Source organism: Macaca fascicularis, chromosome 8 (assembly GCF_037993035.2).
Source record: "Macaca fascicularis isolate 582-1 chromosome 8, T2T-MFA8v1.1".
Lineage (NCBI taxonomy): Eukaryota > Metazoa > Chordata > Mammalia > Primates > Cercopithecidae > Macaca > Macaca fascicularis.
The window spans coordinates 7,403,268-7,422,663 of NC_088382.1; the positions used below are offsets into that span (position 1 = coordinate 7,403,268).

General features: G+C 42.9%; 1 protein-coding gene and 1 long non-coding RNA gene across 5 annotated transcripts in view; one reads left to right on the forward strand and one right to left on the reverse strand.

The window, feature by feature from the left end:
• Positions 1-19,396, forward strand: part of LOC102115048 (uncharacterized) — a 275,169-nt gene that overhangs the window by 193,704 nt on the left and 62,069 nt on the right. The window lies entirely within an intron of this gene.
• On the reverse strand, positions 13,462-14,826 carry LOC102118641 (neutrophil defensin 6). The gene is made up of 2 exons (XM_005562547.4): positions 14,559-14,826; positions 13,462-13,583 (listed from the first exon to the last, which is right to left on the reverse strand). The coding sequence occupies exons 1-2, from the start codon at positions 14,728-14,730 to the stop codon at positions 13,462-13,464; spliced, it is 294 nt and encodes a 97-aa protein (XP_005562604.3). The 5' UTR covers positions 14,731-14,826.

Genomic DNA, 19,396 nt, shown 5'->3' on the forward strand with positions numbered 1-19,396 from the left:
CAGGATGCTCACAAAGGCAATCTCAGTGCTTTCAAAGGCCAAAGCAGAAAGATAGGGGTGGCGAGGTCCCTACCCTGTAGCAGTAAGGAGAGGCTGGTTTAGTGGTGACCTCACCATCAAGGTGGGATTCCTTGGAGTCCCCTGGTTCTGCTGAGGCTGTGGTTTTTCTTGACAGCCCCTTGGGTTGGGGCACTATGGTCTGAGGTTGTGACCATCCATGACCCCCACCCCAAGAGATTTTTCTACGAATTTCTACAAGTGTAGACTTCCAGTGTAGACATGGTTGGAACTGTTCTCTCATACACATGCATTTGAATTTCCAGAGAATATCGAAGTGAGCCTGCACTAGGTTGGAGCTGACTCTCCATAAGAGCGTTGACACCATCAGACTGGAGTAAATATTCTGGGGAAGCTGTGGGTGGGGGTGCAGGTGTGGGTGTGAGAGGAGAGAGGCCTCTAGGAGCAGCAAGGATATTTTCACACAGCTGAGGCTATCTGGTGGCTCCAGCAGACACAGAGTGTGTGGACCTTGGGCAGGGCCCTGGAACATGGTTTTGACCTGGTAGGGAAGGGCAGTCATGGAACATAGCGTGTGTGTTATCATGGGACAGGGCGGAGGCTGCGTGGGGGTGAACTCTGAGGACCCTCCACTTCCCAGCTGCTCAGAGAGCACTGCCCTGTCCCTCCCCTCAGCCCTTTGTCCACCGTCCTGAAGGGAGGGTCCTGGTGCTGCCTGTGCCACACAGCGACTCCCAGGCCTGCAGATCCAGCTGGGACAGGCAGGAGCTCCGAGACCCTGCCCTTTGTCCACCTGTCCCAGTCACTTCTCACAAGCCGTGTATGTGTCTGCCGTTGGCGTCTGCAGCAATTTTCCAAAAACCTGTGAGGGAATAACTCCCTTGTGCTGTTTAAAATGTGTCCCTAAATCATTGACTCTCCTCACACAGAAAAGGAGGTGACTTGTCTCCTGTCCAATCGAGACTGGGTAACATCTTGACCAACTGAATGCACCTGACTTAGTGCCATGCTGTTTTTCTGGGATCGGGCCTGATGAACTGGTATCTTTCACTTCCTCTCTATTGGATGGTGCTATAACCTGAATGTTTTTGTCCTCCTGAAAATCATACATTAAAATCTTAAATCATTAGCTGATAGTGTAAGAGGTGGGAGCTTTTGGGAGGTAAGAAGGTCAGGAGGGCACAGGCTTTGTAAGTAGCACTAACGCCCTTACAGAAGATGCCCCAGAGAGCTCCCTCTCTAGGGAGAGGGTTCACTAGGTCAGAATACAGTGAGAAGGTGCCGTCTGTGAATCAGAAAGGCAGTTCTCATGACACCAAATCTCCTGACACGTTGATTTGGACGTATCAGTCCGTGAGGAAAACATTTCTGTTTTTATAAGCAGCTTGGTTTATGGCATTATTTTGCTAGCAGCCCAGACACACTAAGAGCGCTGGTGACTTTGGAGCCCAGGCATCATGCTTGGAGGAAGCCTGAACGTTGTACAGGGAGAGGAACTAAGCCCACCTACAAGGACTGGCTAGAGAATGCAAAACAACCTGTTTTCTTGGGGGAAAAACTCTGATTTGCAGTGTTTTAAAATCTCTGTTCTTAAAATTCTCCCAGCTATGGATGATTTAACAATTATTTCACAAAAACTCTTCTCTCATGAGCCAGCATGATCCGACCCCAGCACGTCACACAGTCCCTTCTCTCAGTCTTTCCGGAGCTCCCAGCTAAGCCAGCACTGCCTGCCCCTGTGCAGGAGTGTCTCAGCCCTGAGGTCTCCAGATCCCAGCAGAACCTCTTCTCTGATGCCCCTGGAGGGAGCCAGGCCCCAATTGCAAATGCCTGAGTGAAGACCTTATCATACTGTTTCAATCCTCTAAATTTTGTGGTGGCTTTTTACAAAGCAGCAGGTGAACAGGGAGAGAAGTTCTCCTTGTCATGGAGAGAAGTTGGACTGGAGCACTTTTTGCATGTCAACTTTTGCTTCTCTAAAATATTGATGGATCTTCTCAGTTTATTTTCAAAGTGTGACCGAGAGACCATCATGGTGGGGGAATGGGATTGTGGACTTTTTCCAGTGACTCACCGATCCCCTGTCAACTGTTCTTAGTTTAAATTCTTCCTTGGGGAGCAGGGGCAGTATGGGACCCAGGTGTGGTGCCAACCTCTAACCTCAGTGACAGAGTCAGAGTCGGCCATGGGACTTGGGCGTTGGCTGGAACAATGGGAAGGAAGTAGGGATTTTCTCCAGGAGATCAGCTACGAAGGTCACAGAGAGATGACCATGATTCACATGGCTGTCACCTGCGGAGAGAGCCCAAAGTAAGATCAAGAGAAATAAATGGGAAGACAACAATGTGACTCATGCTTTGAGTCCTTAAATCAAGTATTTCCTGAAGTCAGAATTCCCCCTCAATTCCAAGATATAGGAGTCAAAATGTTAACTCAGCTTGTCATGGTTTGACGTTTGAATTCAAGACCCCACTAAGATGTCTGAAAAACATCAAAAATACCAAACTCAGAGAACCTGAGAGGCAAAGACGGTGCTGTGTACAAGGACAGGAGATGAGAGCAGATGATAGCAGATGATAGCTGTCCCAGAGGCAGCTTGGGATTCCCATGCACAGCCCCGGGGGAGAAGAGCCTTGTTGATGTTGATCAGCAGGGAAGGAGAGAGGCTGGAAGGACAGCAGGTGAGTCAGGGATGGGGACCTTCATAGTTGATGTTCAGAAATGGAGGAATTCCAGGTGGCAGCAGGAGTCAGTGGGTGGCCATGGGCGGAGGGCTGGGGCAAAGAGGAAGGAGGATCACTCTCACTGTCATCCAGGAGGACAAAGCACTGAGAGGTTGGGAGGGTGATCTGCCAGGAAATATTAGAGGAACTCTGTCCCTTAGTTTTTATTTTTATGAGTTATTCAGCTTTTAGTGGCAAAGGAAGAAATACAGAACTTCAGAAAAGGAAATGAGTACTTTTCTCATCTCTTACCTTCTGGTTTTGTTTGTAAGCAGAGTTCAGAACAAACAGAGATACAGAAAAAACAACTCTATACTTTTCTTGTAAAAGAAAACTTTCAGCAAGACTTCCAAGAAATGTCAAGGAAACGTTTATTGAAGACTGTTGCAATACGAGTCAAAATACTGTAATAGGAAGAGCCCTTGGACTCAACTTACCTCAAACCAAAGGCAGGAGAATTTAAGCCTTGGGGGGAGCTAGCAGGATGGTTCTGGAGGTCGTTAGGAGGGAAGTTGGCTAGTGTGATTGGGCCATCAGTGTTTGCTCATTTGTGCTTGTTGGAGTAAGGCTCCCATCCTCCCACAGATACAGAGCTGCTGCCCTCTTGGGTAATTACATTTATAGGGATGAGGCATCTGACTTATTCGTTATTGATTGTTCTGCCACACGAGTGGTTCAGGGTAGAAAATCTCTTGTATATCATCAGTGAACGTAGAGTGTTTGTGCGTCCCAGTGAACAGTTCTGGGTGTTACTTGAGGCCGAGCAAGTGGCCCTGGTTGTTTGGAGACTCTCACACCTCTCCCTGAATTCTCTGTCCCTAGAGTTTGCAGCTGTCATTGCTCACCCTAGACTGCAGTAGCAGAAGTCACATGTCGTGCTCCCAGTGTGCCTTCATCCACACAGAGTAGCAGGGATGCTCCATCCTCGTCTGACCCTTTCCCTTGGATTGATGCATGCTTCTCAGCACATTAGCCTCAATTCTACTCCATCCTTCTCTCTGGCAACATCCATTCCTCTAAATTCAGTGAAGGTCGACCTGACCTTGCATATTTCTTGCCCTGATATTATTCTCTCCGCCGAACATTGTACTCTACCCCTTCTTTTAATCTACTCACATTTTAAATACCTCTGTGTTTCACCATGAAGTCTTTTCCTGCACTCAAAACCAAAATAGTCTATTTCTTTCTTCTAAACTCCTATTGCTTCATGAAGCCACATTTTTCCAAGGATATTTTTTCTATATTTCAGCCTTCAATGTTTTTAACTGGCTTTTTCCCCCCCATGCTGTCAGAGGAATTTGATATGTGGTCTGCATTGCTGCTGTAGTTTTCATTTTTCCTATGCAGTTTGGTAATAATCATCTAATTTTATGTCATTATGTGATATTAAATATAATTAATTTTATCATAATTAATTTCTTGATCTCTTACTATGTGCTAGGCAGTCATCTGAACACTGTGCGCCAGTAATGAGCAAAACATGCAACTTCCGTTCTAGAGTAGGGAGGGAAATTTTACAGAGAGTAAGTGAATATACAGAATTTGAGACCGTTACAATTCTACGGTTAAAAATAAAGAGAACAAGTGGGATGGAGATTGCTCAGGAAAGTTGCTGCAATTTAAAATTGAGAAATCAGGAAAGATGTCAGTGACAAAGTGAAATTTTAGGAGAGACCCCAGGTCTGGGAAATGAGCCAGGTGTACTTCTGGGTGAAATGCAGATGCCCTCTGGGTGGAGTCAGCGTGACCCAGCCCACAATTTGGAACAATATGGAACGTTAGTTCAGGGACCTCAGGACTCTGAAGTAGGGGCGGTTACTAGAAACCAAGGGAGGCTCCTGGCCTTCACAATCTGAAGTTCTGTGTGTTTCCTTCACCATCTAAACAAGGGGAAGGGTGGGATCATTTGTCTGTCAGAATGCCTGTGTCCTCCCTGGAATCTGTGTTGGGTTCCCCAGCTGTGCAGTGTTTCAGTGAGGTGCCTGGACACCTGAACCGCCTCTTCAGACAGACAGAGCCTCATTCTGGGGCTGAGACCTCCTCAGAATCTCATGGGGTGGACGTGGGAAACACCTGCTCCCTTCTCCTGGGCTCTGGGCATTTGCGGTTGGTGTTGGTGGTCACAGCAGTGTCTGGCCCTTGAGATGTTTTGGTCAAGAATGGTGAAAACCCACTTGAAATTCTGTCCCTTTCTTTGAAGTCTGCAATGTCTCTGTCCCACTCAAACTCTTTGTGTCATTTTACTAGTGACCACCTAAGAGTAGGTATGGCTTGAATATAGATTTTGTTATGTTCTGTTTCTAATTTCATTTGTTTCAAGCAATCTTTAAATTTCCTTCTTACTTTTTATTGACCCATTGGTCATTCAGGAACATGTTGTTTAATTCCATGTGTCTGTACAGTTACCAAAGTTCCTCTTATCATTGATTACAAATTGTATTCCACTGTGGTCAGAATACTTGATATAATTTTGATATACCTGATACAGTTTTGGCTCAAAAATTTGTTGAGAGTTGTTTTGTGGACTAACATACGATGTGTTCTGGAGAATGTTCCATGTGCTGATGAGAAGAATATAGTCTGCATCAGTGGGATGATATATTCTGTCAATGTCAGTTAGGTCCATTTGGGCTAGAGTGTAGTTTAACTCTGATGTTTGGTTTTGTTAATTTTCTGTTGAAATGATCAGTTCTTTACTGAAAGTGAGTTGTTGGAGTTTTCTACTATTATTGTATTGCAGCTTATCTCTTTAGATCCATTAATATTTGCATTTGAAAGCTCTTTAAATTTTTATAACCTTTTGCTAAATTGACCACTATATCATTATGTAATGATCTTGTTTGCTTCTTCTTATAATTTTTGACTCGAATTCTATTTTGTCTGATAGAAATATGGCTACATTTGCTCTCTTTTGGTTTCCATTTGCATGGAGTATTTTTTTTCATTCCTTCACTTTCAATCTATCTGTGTCTTTATAGATGAAGTAATTTTCTTGTAGGGAGCATATAGTTGGATCTTGATTTTCAATCCATTCAGCCAATGTATGTCTATAAATTGAAGAATTTAGTTTATATTTAATGTTATTATTGATAAGTAAGAACTTACTATTGCCATTTTGTTACTTGTTTTCTGGTTGTTTTGTAACTCATCTCTTCCTTTTCTTTCTTCTTTTATAACTTTCTTCCTTAGCAGTTAAATGATTTTCTCTGGTAGTGCTTTACTTCTTTGCTTTTAAAAAAGTATATTCCATGCTGGGCGTGGTGGCTCACGCCTGTAATCACACCACATTGGGAGAACAAGGTTGGTGGATCACGAGTTCAGGAGATCAAGACTATGCTGGCTAACACGGTGATACCCCGTCTCTACTAAAAATACAAAAAATTAGCCGGGGGTGGTGGCAGATACCTGTAGTTCCAGTTGCTTGGGAGCCTGAGGCAGGAGAATGGCCAGAACGTGGGAGGTGGAGCTTGCAGTGAGCTGAGATCATGCCGCTGCACTCCCGCCTGCGTGACAGAGTGAGACTCTGTCTCAAAAAGCAAAAAAGAAGTGTATGCATTATAGGCTTTTGCTCTGGGGTTACTATGGAGATTATTAAATGTGTATAAGAAGTTATTTTGGACAAATGACAATTTAACTTTGATCACAAGAAAGTAGAAGAAACTAACAAAGAGAGAAAAACCTAAAAAACTCTGTAATTTAAATCCCTCCACGTCAACATTTAGACTTTTTTTGGTCTCAATGTATGTCTTTTTATATTGCCTATCTCTTAACAAATTATTTCATTATTTTCGATAGATTTGCCTTTAAGTCTTCATACTAGAGATATGAGAGATCTACATACCACAATGATAGTATTACAGTATTCTAAAATTGTCTGTGTACTTACTTTTACCAATTAGTTTTATACCTTCAGATGTTTTCTTATGGCATGTTGGCATCCTTTTCTTAAAGACTAAAGAATTTCCTTTTCTAATTTTGTATTAAGACAGACAGGTCTGGTAATGAATTTCCTCAGTTTTTGTTTGTCAGGCACAATTTTATTTCTACTCAGTATATGAAAGATAGCTTTGCTGGGTACAGTATTCTTGGTGGGAAGTTTTTTCCTCAAGCTACCCCTCAGCACTTTGAGCATATCATCCCTCTCCTTGTTGGTCTGTAGGATTTCCACTGAGAAGTTTGTAGCCAGAAGAATTGAAGCCCCTTTACGTGTAATTTGCTTGTTTCTTCTTGCTGCTTTTAGAATCCTCTCTTTGTCCTTTGAGAGTTTAATGACTACATGCCTTATGATAGTCTTCTTTGTGTTGAATCTGTTTGATGATCTTTGACCTTCCTGTACCTAGATATTTATATCTTCCTCTACATTTGGAAAGTTTTCTTTCTTATTATTTATTTAAGTTTTGTAGCCCTTGCCCTCTCTCAGCTCCCTTTGGAAGGTCAATGACTTTTAGATTTGCTCTTTTGAGGTACTTTCTATATTTAATTGATATTCTTCATTCTTTTTCCCTTTTTTTCTGCTCTTACTTTGTATTTCAAATAATCTGCATTGAGCTTACTGAATTTTTTTTACTTGATCAATTCTGTTATTGAGAGTCTGATAGTTTTCTGCCAGGGAGTTTATTTCTCAGTTCCAGGATTTCTGTTTGATTTTTAGAAAACTATATTGATATCCTTGCTAAATTTTTCTGATACATTTCTGAATTACTTTTCTGTGTCATCACAATGTTTGCTGAGTTTCCTAAAAACTGCTGTTTTGAATTATTGAACACTGCCATGTTCTTAGGATTGGTCACTGGCTCCTTTGTCCATTGGGGGAGGTCTTCATTTTCTGTTTACTATTGTTTCTTATGCAACATCAGGTGTACCGAAGATGAAAGGATGGGTTTCCATGTACCAGGTGTCCATTTCTTCACCTCTCAAATCTAGATAATTGTCTCTTTCCTACCTCATGTGTAGTAGGGAAAGGAATTGGTGTGATGCCTAACACAATGGCGGCAATGACTGGATATTAACCAATATTGCCATATTTCCTTGATTCTAAGATGGTAGCTGTCATTCATATATATATATATATATAGTTTCCATCACTGAATACCTAAGACTGGGTAACTTATAAAGAAAATACACTTTTTTCTTACAACTCTGAAGGCTGGTAAGTCTGAGGTTTAGAGGCTGCATCTGGTGAGGGCCTTCTTGCTGATACGGAGTCTCTGCAGTCCTCAGTGGTACAGGGCATCACATGGTGAGTCTGGACACACTGAGAGGAACTGGCTTTTACAACAGACTCACAGCAGACTCACTCTTGTGACAATCTACTAACATGTTAGTTCATGAATAGGTTAATCCATTTGGGGGCATAGAGCCCTCAAGACCCCATCAGCTCTTAAAGACCCCACATTTTAATAGTGTTATATTGAGGATTCATTTCAACATGAACTTTTGGAGGATATACTCAAATTATAGTAATAACAATTACATAATTATAGAAGTTTATCAAAATAAATACAAGCAAAACCACTATCAGATTACTTTTACACATAGATGTAAGATGGATCAAAAGCTTCAGAAGCAAGGCTGGGTGTGGGGGCTCAAACCTGTAATCCCAGCATTTGGGAGGCCAAGGTGAGTGCATCACCTGAGATTGGGAGTTTGATACCATCCTGGACAACATGGTGAAACCCTGTTACTGCTACAAGTATAAAAAATTAGCTGAGCATGGTTGCATATGCCTGTAGTATCAGCTACTTGGGAGGCCAAGGCATGAGAATCGCTTAAACCTGAGAGGCAGAGGTTGGAGTTGGCTGAGATCACAGCACTGTACTCCAGCCTGGGTAACAGAGTGAGAGTCTGTCTTGTTAAAAACAAAAAAACAAAAAAAGAGACAGTTTCAAGCATTTAATCTATGAAAAACATGATATAGAATATGATAGAACTAAGATATTGTTGAAGTCCTTCTAAAGAACTGGAACAAGACTGAAATACAGAGACTTAGAAGGTTGCTTAGTAAAACTGAAGGACCAGTGTGATGGTTAATTTTATGTGTCAACTTGGTTGGTTTGCAGTGGACCAGATATTTGGTCATACATGATTCTGGGTATTTATGTAAGGGTGTCTTATTGGATGTGATTAAGATTTAAGTTGGTGGACTTTCCGTGAAGTAGATCGTCTTGTTTAATGTCAGTGGTCCTCATCCAATCCGCTGAAGGCTTGAAAAGGGAAAAGGTTGACCTTCCCTGGGCAAGAAAGAATTCTGCCAGCAGACAGGCTCCAGACTTGAACTGCAAGTTTGACTCTTCCCCGAGCCTCCAGTATGATGGCCCATCCTGGAGATTTTTGATTTTCTAGCTCCTTAGTCACATGAGGCATTTCCTTGAAAAGAATCTCTCTATACATACACACTATTTTGGTTCTGTTTCTCTGGAGATCCCTGACCAAGACACACAGTTTAGGTAGACGCTTGATTTGTGTGGTCACCTGAATTTTCTGCAGCAGAGAACAGGAAGATCTGCAGTTAGACTGACTGGGGTTGGGACATGAGAATGAGGATGTGTGGGATGGAAACACGAGGAGATACATGCAGGACACAGTTGAAATGAGAGTGACGTGCCTTGTATCAGGCCTTTTTGTTTAGGTCCATGCTGAGCCAAGAATTTCCATTAACAGTTAGAAAAAGCCTCCCATTGCCTGAAGGAAGGGTGAAGAACATCTTCTGTTTATCTTGGTTTTTGCATAACCTGCTCTCCTCCTGACCAGAGACTTGATGCTCAATGTAATAGCTTTGGGCCCGAGGAAACATTTATTTTGTTTCTTACTGTAAGTTTTACTCATAGCAGAGAGTAGGGTATTCTTCCCCATGACCTTGGAGTCCTACTCCTTGGAAGTTATTCATATCCCCTGATCACTGTGCTAATATAAGACAAGAGTCTTAGCTTCAAGGCAAAATGGGACGTTGAAGAGATCTGCCTGGAAAACCTAGAGTTGTTTATACTGTAGCTGCTCTGAATGGAGCAGCAGAGCCTCTAACAAACCCCCACTTTGTAGCTGATGTTTACATAAAGGCTGATGAGGAACAGGAGATACTATTCAAGATTCTTATAAAAACAGAACCCATTGACCCAGCACAGTGGCTCATGCCTGTAATCCCAGCACTTTAGGAGGCCGAAGAAGGGACATCATTCAAGGTTAGGAGTTCGACACTAGCCTGGCCAATATGGTGATGAAAGGAGCTGGGCACATTCCTCAGCCCCGGGCTCAAAACTCCCTGAGCCTAGCACAAACACATCCCATCCTCCCATCCCACCACCATATATCTCTCAAACTCCCTGAGCCCAGTACAAACACCACCTGGAAAGTCTCCGATAAGGAGACAGCCATTCAAGGTTACTGAAAGCGCAGGAGCCAAAAGAATTTCTTTGTTCCCCTGCAACTTTCGGGCTATAAAAAGCAAACGCTCGCATTGTTCGGGGCCCTCTTGTATACTGTGTAAAGGAGGGACCAGGTTCGAACTTGTAGTAAAGATCCTTGCCGCTTGGCTTTAACTCTGGACTCTGGTGGTCTTCTTTGGGGAACAAACAGTCTGGGCATAACAGTGAAACCCAATCTCTAATAAAAATACGAAAATGAACTGGGCGCATTGGCACTTGCCTGTAATCCTAGCTACTTGGGAGGGTATGGCAGAAGAATCACTTGAACCTGGGAAGTGGAGGTTGTGGTGAACCAAGATCGTGCCACTGCACTCCAGCCTGGGCAACAGAGGAAGACTGCATCTCAACCAAAACAAAACAAAACAAAACACCCAAAAAACAAAAAGCAGAACACATCAAAAAGAAAGGGCAGAGACCAAACAACCAGTCAGTTTTGGCTGTGAGTAAAGCAGTTAAATAGAGGAGCATCACGGTGACTTTTAGGCAACCAGGTGAGACCTGGAAAATCCTTCCCTTTCACCTATAGGCCAACCTGGCCTAAGTTCACAGACTTTGTAGAGTGACTTTATCTTCCCAAAAGATGTCATTGTATTCAGCATCTGAGGTCTCTTCACTACCCGTTCTGATTCCTGCTGCCAGAAAGCCTCGCCTCTTGGATGGTGCATGAGAAGGCTCTCCCTCCTCTACCGTGCTCTCTTGCTGGCCATCCAGTTCCAGGACCAGGTGTGACAGCAAGAGTGGAAGAAAGTCCTGCTCAGAAGGGTTGCTGAGGCAGAGAACCAGCCCCGACCACCTATCTCCCAGTATAGTGGAGAGTTCTCACTAAGGACCATCAGATGAGGGAAGGCAGCACCAGCCTGGACTAGCTTGGTAAGTTCTTTAATATTGAAAGGGCTTTTGTGCACAGAGAAAAATCTCATCACTATTTACACTAAATTTATACCAGGTCTTGAGTATTAAATACTGATACAAAGGTGATTATTTCAATTCCCTTCATCTACATTGATGTCATACATTTAGTATGCCTGGTTGTTTTTAGACACATCTAACACCTTCAAGAATAGATAAACATATTCCTGAATGATGATCCTGTTATACCCAGACCGTTTGTTCCCCAAAGAAGACCACCAGAGTCCAGAGTCAAAGCCAAGCGGCAAGGATCTTTTACTGCAAATTCGAACTTCGTCCCTCCATTCTACAGCATACAAGAGTGCCCCAAACAATGCGAGTGCTTGCTTTTTATAGCGCGATGTAAATAAGATACGTAAAGTTACAGAGGAACATGGGAATTCTTTTGGTTACAGCATTACAATTGGTTTACATTTTAAGTTATACATTTAGCAGTTTTCTATTGGTTCCCGCGCTTTCAGTAAACCCACAAACGGCTGTGTCCTTATCGGGGACTTTTCCAGGTGGTGTTTATACTGGGCTCAGGAAATTGAGAGATATATGGTGGGATGTGTTTGTACTGGGCTCAGGAAATTGAGAGATATATGGTGGGATGTGTTTGTACTGGGCCTGTTTGTGTTAAGCCCCGAGCTGAGGAATGTGCTTTGTGTTGAGCCCGGGGCTGAGGAATGTGCTTTGTGTTGAGCCCGGGGCTGAGGAAAGTGCCTGATTTCTTTCAATCCCAAGCTTATTCATTCATTATACCAAAAGTGATATAGAAGGGCCCATATCATGGATTTGATATCTTTTCTTATTTGTTTTGTTATTATTCCTTCCTATGATTTTCGTGATCTTCTGAGACCCCAGATTACTAAATGAGGTTGCAAGTCTAGGGTCAAACAGCTGATCCTTGATCAGGAAACAGTGCTTTGTATGTGTCTAAGATGAATCAAAGTCAGGCTACTTGTTATTTATTATCAGGTTGAGACTTTTTGTTGTTGTTGTAATAAAAATGTTTGTTTGTGTTTTGTTTTGTCATATCATGGCACTGTTCAGTCCCTGTCTTTTATATAAATTTTAATTCTAGAAACTTGCCTTTCTCACAAATATGTTGTTCTTAAGTTTTTGCACAGCCGTAAGTGTATGGTCAATTGTCTTATCATTAGGATTATTGACTTGGTTCATTGGCATCATTAAAAACATATTAACATATATTTTCTCACTAGCATTTTATTAAAATGAGTATAACTTTATTATAATGAGTAGAATTCATATGCTTGAAGGGATGGAGAATTGAGACCAACTCCTTCATTAAACATTGGTCTAATTAAGCTTTTGGGGACCAGTAAAGGACCATTTGTCTCGTTGGTTATTGGGCCTCATCCTCTATGGTCACCAGCTTCTGAGCTCTTCTTCCATCTGGTTATTAATTGAATCACTGATGCTCGTCAGTCTTTCCTGTTTTTGGCACAGTTTTAACTTTTTCCTTGTTAAACCTTATTTTATTCTATCTTGTTGATACAGTTATATATCACTTACCAAAATAGAGTGAAATAAAGCTTAATGTATAGCATATGTATTTAACACATCTGCTTAGAATTTCAAAAATTATGTATAGCAATGCTTTCCCACTTTTCAAAATTAAAGGACAAGTGAACATAGCACATCAGATCTATCTTTCCTTTGAGCCAACAACCACTTTTTGCCTCTCATTGTAAACTTCTATTGTTTGAGTATCATTAGGAATGCACTGAACCTTTAAGTTTCAAACTATTCCAATTAACACTTAAATCCTGTCAGGCATGGTGGCTCAAGCATGAAATCCTAGCACTATGGGAGGCTGAGGAGGACAGATCACTTAAGCTCAGGAGTTCAAGACCAATCTGGGCAACATGGTGAAACCCTGTCTCTCCAAAAAGTACAAAACATTAGCAGGGTGTGGTGGCACATGCCTGTAGTCCCAGCTACTCAAGAGGCTGAGGTGGGAGGATCATTCGAGCACAGGAGGTTAAGGCTGCAGTGAGCAGAGATTGCACCATTGTATTCCAGCTCGGGTGGCCAAGTGAGACACTGTCTCAAACAACAACAACAGCAACAAACCCAATTTTATTCATTTTTGCTATTTCATTATTGCTCTATGATGCTCAAATAGTGCATTATTGGAATGCAAAGACCAGTTAACTTAATGTGGATCAGAATTGTCTATACAAAGGAACCGTACAATCCACCATATAAAAAAGCAAAAGGGAAAAAAAGAAAAAGAAAAGAAAATTTAAAAGGTCAAACACACTAAGTTGAATGCTTGAACTTTATTTTGGAGAGAAAAATTTAGAAAGACTCAAGGTACACAGAGTGAAGTGTTTTTTCTTTTTCAGGACCTTGGATTGAATCTTGCACTGTTTTGGTTTTATCTAGGAAGCTCGGCGACAGCAGATTTTGGCGAATTGGCCCATTTTAGTGCAACTTCCGAAGTGGGCCTCACGCCAGGAACAACGGCCGATTCGGCAAAGGCAGATCATTCTTGCCTGAGAACCTGTGGAAAGAAGAGAGAATCAGGCACAGCGAGGGAGGTGGGGAAAAGGACAGGCAGAGCCAGACTAACTGAGATAGTCTAAATAAGAGACACTGTATCAGTCATGTTAGGATGGAGAAAATTCATGTCTTTGTCATAAATGACAAGAAATCGTACTAGTTATGTGTTAGTCATGCAAGATCATAGTTCTTTCCCCATCTGAGTCTATTCAGGACATGTTTATTACCTGCTCCCTGGTAAAACCATATACCTCTCAACCCCCTGGTTACCTACTCTTTATTCTGCTTAATCCATACCCCTAATCTTGACCTCCATGTATGATCTGCATGTCCTAACAAGGCTCCCTTATGCACCTGCATCCGTTTCTGAGATGCTGCATTGTGCACGCTCATGTCATGGACCCAAATACTTTGGTCCTCAAGGAGTCTTTGAAGACCTCCCAAATTCAAATTCTTCATTCTCTCTCTCCCCCCCCCTTTTTTTTTTTAAAACATTTTACTTATGTACTTATTTTAATTGACAAATAATAATTGTGTATATGTATGAGACACAATATGATGTTTGGATCTAAGTATGTATTGTAGAAAGATTTAATGAAGCCCATTAGCCTACATTGAAACACATCCATAGGTTCCTCTCTAGGTTCTAAAAGCTTTACCAATGGACAAAGTAAAATATTCTCTCCATAACCAAGTCTACCCATTCAGACCTGCAAATAACTAGTCAGTGTAGCTCTTTATATCTTAAAAGTAACAAATTTCACAGAAATATCTTGAAACTAAAAGTCTTAGAAGAAAGAAAATCTTTTAGATGTGTTCGGTTCTCACTGATTAATTCAGAGATGAGAAAATCAAGGTCCAGGAAGATTAAGTAAAGTCACTCAAGTGAGGTAGACTTTTCCACACTTGATACCAGAGCCTGTCTCCAATCCTTTTGTTCTAGATTTTGCAGATCTGCAAGATTGATGTCTCCTACCTGAGGCTTTAAGAGTAGAGAGCCCATTTTCTTCAAAGGAGACAGCAAGGTCCTGGTCGTCTTCCGCAGGCTGCTCCTGGGTTGCAGCCTCATCAGCTCTTTCCTGGAGTGACTCAGCCTGGGCCTGCAGGGCCACCAGGAGAATGGCAGCAAGGATGGTGAGGGTCCTCATGGCTGGGGTCACCTGGAGGAGGGAGAGCAGGTGTGGTTGTGTGGAGAGTGAGGAGTGAGCCTGGATTTATAGCTCTGCTGGGAGAAGGCCTGAGACAGAAGCTGCAGTGAGAGGAGGTGGGCAAGTGGTTGGGAGGGGAAGGGGCTGCCTTCGCCCTCAAGATCTCTTTGATGCTCCTCTTTCTCCTGCCTTTCATCACAGAGTGAGTCTGTGTGCTTAATGCCTCTTCTTGATCCAAGCTGTTAATGATGATAAGGACACTACTATCCTGTTTCCCTTCTGCTTGAGTATTTACTTTTATATATTCAGACAGGAAAAGCAACAGTGCTTTCATTCAATAAATGTGGGGATCAAATGCCTCTTGTTTTCTGAAGATGGTCCCTGGTACTCTCTGGATGACTCTCTGGGGTCAGACCTGGGTCCCAGTGGAGCAGAGAGTTAATCCATTTTTTCTTTCTTTGCAGAGAAACTAATAGAGTGTATCTCCCACTTATTCTACCTTATGAAAATGAGAGGATCTGAATCAGATCTGTAATATCTATAATATCAATTTGAATTCGTGAATTAACAGGGAGACTGGGAGGGACTAATTTCCTGTATCGGTGATTCCAGCTTTCATGGCCCTTGTTATACCCTGGTGGCCATTTTGCACCAGGTTTTAAACCATCTGTATTTGTACTGCTGCTCTGTTTCTCACTGGATATTGCTGAGTTTGCAGATAGCATTCCATGATTGCTTCCCAGCCTACATCTCTCTGGCATTGTCTCTCTGAATCTCTAGAAATGACTGAAGAAACAATTTGGAACATTTTTATTCCGGTTCTAACCTTTCTCCGTGAGTTCTGTCATGTTTTTGATCACCCAGAGTCCTTATTAATTGGGAAAATTGGTATCTTCAGTGTCCCTTCATCCTTCTCTGACCCCGAAATTAACTGGGTGAGCAGAAAATCTGGAAAGAGAAATGGGTGGTTTAAAAACCACTGTCCAGGTACCGTGGTATGCTCAGACAGCCGAGCTGAGCACTGGCCAAGCCAGAAGATGCCCAGTGGCCCATCTTCCCAGGACCAGGCCCCCGTCGGCAGCCCATTGCTCAGCCTTGGACACAACTCTGTTGCCAATCAAGTTTCTTATTATTTCTGGCAAAAGTATTTCTAGAGAACTCCCCTGGGCTGGGCACAGTGGCTCATGCCTGTAATCCCAACACTTTGAGAGGCCAAGGTAGGCAGATGATTTGAAGTTAGGAGGTTGAGAACAGCCTTGCCAACTTGATAAATCTCCGTCTCTACTAAAAATACAAAAATTAGCTGGATGTGGCAGCGGGTGCCTATAGTCCCAGCTACTCTGGAGGCTGAGACACGAGAATCACTTGAACCTGGTAGGCAGAGGTTGCAGTGAGCTGAGATTGCACCACAGCAGTCCAGCCTGGGCAACAGAGCAAGACTCTGTCAAAAAGAAAGGAAGGAAGGAAGGAAGGAAGGAAGGAAGGAAGGAAGGAAGGAAGGAAGGAAAGAGGGAGGGTGGGTGAGAAAGAAGGAAGGAAGGAAGGAAGGGAGAGAGAGAAAGAAAGAAAAGAAAGAAAGAAAGAAAGAAAGAAAGCAAGTAAGAAAGAAAGGAAGATGAGAAAACTCCACTGACATTATGGAAAATATTTTTAGTTTCCTAATGTGTTTGTAAATAATTATTTAGATAAAATGCCTTTCCCTTTCCTTCGTTTCTTTAACTGTAGCAAGGTGCCCATTATCTATTGTCCTCTTGACTTCAAACCTGCTGTCATTTAAAATAAAACCTGAAAAACTGTTTTTCTTTTCCTTTATTCTGAGTCTAATCTTGCCTCTCCTATACTTAGGGCTGGGATAAAAACAGGATTTGCATCCATAATATGGACATTCACTCTTAGAAGGCATGTACCCCCGATCGATGATTTAATTATTTAACATAAAAATTAATTTAACTGCGCTAAAAAGTAGAGGGCAAGGAAATTGGCCTGAAAGAAAATACTTCAGATAACAACAGAGTCTGGATTTATAATAGGGTTTTGTATTCTAGGATATTCTAGGGAACAAATAATGCTTAGAAGTGTGTTTATTACTGGTAACAGTCAAGCAGATGGGAGACAGGAGGAATGATAGGGGCCTTCATGAACATGAAGAGCAGGTGTATCAGTGCAGCCGCTGGATTGTAGGACTGTCAAAGGTCTGAACTATCAACCCAAAGGATGCCGCTATCCCACAGCCACACGGGTTTGGGGTAGCTCATTGCCCTGGGATGCTGCTTCCTCCAGATAGCACAGAGCTGGGGTCTTTTCACTGCCATTGGTCCTCAAAATCCTTCGGTCCCTTGAGAGATATTGACCTATAGGAGGCTGACAGCCCTGAGGACTCTTGTCCTTCTCTGAATCCTCTTGGAGAAAGTGCACCAGGTCCTAGCCCTGGAGCAACTTGGGAAAGAGGACCCAGATGTAGGTGTCCCCTTTGCAGGAATGAAAACTGCATTATGGGCTTCACATAAGACAGCAGGCCAATGTGCTCTCTGTTGGGAGCTGTGGTCTCAGTGGTGTTGTCAACTAACTGTGGGATCATTAGTGAATGACTTCACCTCTCATGGCCTCTATCTTTCAACTCTAAATTGGGGGCCATAGACTCTCTCCAAGAGGTTTTGGGTGCAAAAATTTGGTTTTACGGCCTGTGCATGTCAGTATGAGCAGCTTCAGGCTCAGAGACTAAACCAGATCTATTAGAGTTTGGAGTCTGCACTTCAGGGTGTGTGTGCACCTGTGCGTATGCTTGTATGTTGATATGTATGTATGCCCGTGTGGTGAGGGGAGTGTGTTGGGAGGTGGAAACTGGGGATGTATGTGTTGTACGTGTGCATGTGCATGTCTCTGAGTCTGAGTGCCTGTGTGCAGGGAGAGGGGACTGTGTGATAGAAATGACAGAGAGCATGAAAGGAAGAACCAGATCTTAAATGGCCGACAGGTGGCCAGTTATGATCTCTTTATTCTGCGCTAATGGAATCTGCGAGGTATGTTTTCCATGAGCAGACACAGTCCTCCTCTGGGCTGCTCTGATCTGATTTCCTGTACCCTGAAACCCAGCACTGTGCCCAATATGCTGCTCCCTCCTCCTCAAGGTCACCAGGTGAGGGGCACCTGCAGTTGCAGACCCACCTGTTGCCACTGGGCATCACTCTGGGACCTGTATCCTCAGCGACACCTGCTACAGGCTCAGCTGTCCTTGTGCTTTGTTAATTGAGACCCAGATCAGGGCAAGATTCCATTTGAAAACCTGGAAACGAACAATTCAGTCTCTTTACCTTGTGCTTTATTTTCTCTCTATCTCCAAAAATGAATTTTCACAGTAAACTCAATGTATTTGGGCCATATAGTCCCCCCTTTTCTTTGCCTTATTTTTTTCTTTACTTGTTTTTCTTACCTTTTTGTTTCTATTGTCCTGGTCATTTTCATAGAGATGTCGATGCTGCACTTTCTACCCTGAGGAGCTGGACCTCAGGGTAGAAAGGTCTACTTGTCCAGGTTACTCAGGGCCAGGACAAAAAGAGGGTTTTCACCCATAATATGGACATTCACTCTTAGAAGGCATGTATTCCCCTGATGGATGAGTTAATTATTTAACATAGGAATTAACTGTGTTAAGAAAGTAGGGCGCAAGGGAATTGGCCTGGAAGAAAGTAAGATAGCAACAGAATCTGGTTGTATACTAGAGGTTTTGTATTCCAGGATATTCCAGGGGACAAATGATGCTTAGACATGACCATATTTATTGCTGGTAAGAGGCAAGCAGATGGGAGATGGAGAGAGATAGGGGCCTTCATGACCATGAGCACCTCTGGCTCCTCCTTGTGGGCACCTACAGCCCAGTTTTGCACTATTGGATGAACCTTCCTCACTTGTTCAGAGGCTGCTGGACACCAATTGCAAGAGCACAGCTCTGGGGGCATCCTATGTCACTCGTGTGCTGACACTGAGACACTGAGCAAGTGGCATAACTTCTCTGTGCCTCTGTTTCCACATTTTGTAAAGAGGAATAAGGGTAACCGTTATTATATAACAATAGCACCTACCTCACAGGATTGTCTGAGGAATAAAAAGGGTAAGGGCATTGAAGTTCTTAGCTCTGTTGTTGTCACACACGTGTCAGCCATGCAGTGTGTCATTTTAAATGGCCTCTGAGGTCTTTCCAATTCGAGTCCAGTGTTCATATGCCCACCACCTGCTCATGGCTGCCTAGGCAGAGGGCTGAGCTGGTTCCTGTCTTGGTCTTGTTTAGATCTAACACCCAAGGGCAGGACTCATTGGAGATGTATAATGTATAATGGTGATGATCTGTCTGTGGCAGGTGTGACTGCTAATATTCTATACTGTGTAAATAACAGTTTACCTTGTCACTTCATTATGTGACCATCAGTTGCAGAATGAAGAGATGTGAGTAAAGCCTAGCATGGATTCTAAGATTTTGACTTGGGGTTGGAGGAGCTCATGTAGTTCACATAACTTAGGCACGTCTTTATTATGAATAAAATGCCATAGTTCTTGGTTACGTTCAGAATGATGCTGGCCGGGCGCAGTGGCTCACACCTGTAATCCCAACACTTTGGGAGGGTGAGGCGGGTGGATCATGAGGTCAAGAGATCGAGACCATCCAAACTGG

Bases quoted from the DNA above. Each gene is read 5' to 3' on its own strand.
- LOC102118641 (XM_005562547.4), bottom strand. From the start codon at position 14,730: ATGAGGACCCTCACCATCCTTGCTGCCATTCTCCTGGTGGCCCTGCAG. The intron at 13,584-14,558 runs GTAGGAGACATC...TTCTTTCCACAG, and splicing joins CTCTACTCTTAAAGCCTCAG to GTTCTCAGGCAAGAATGATC.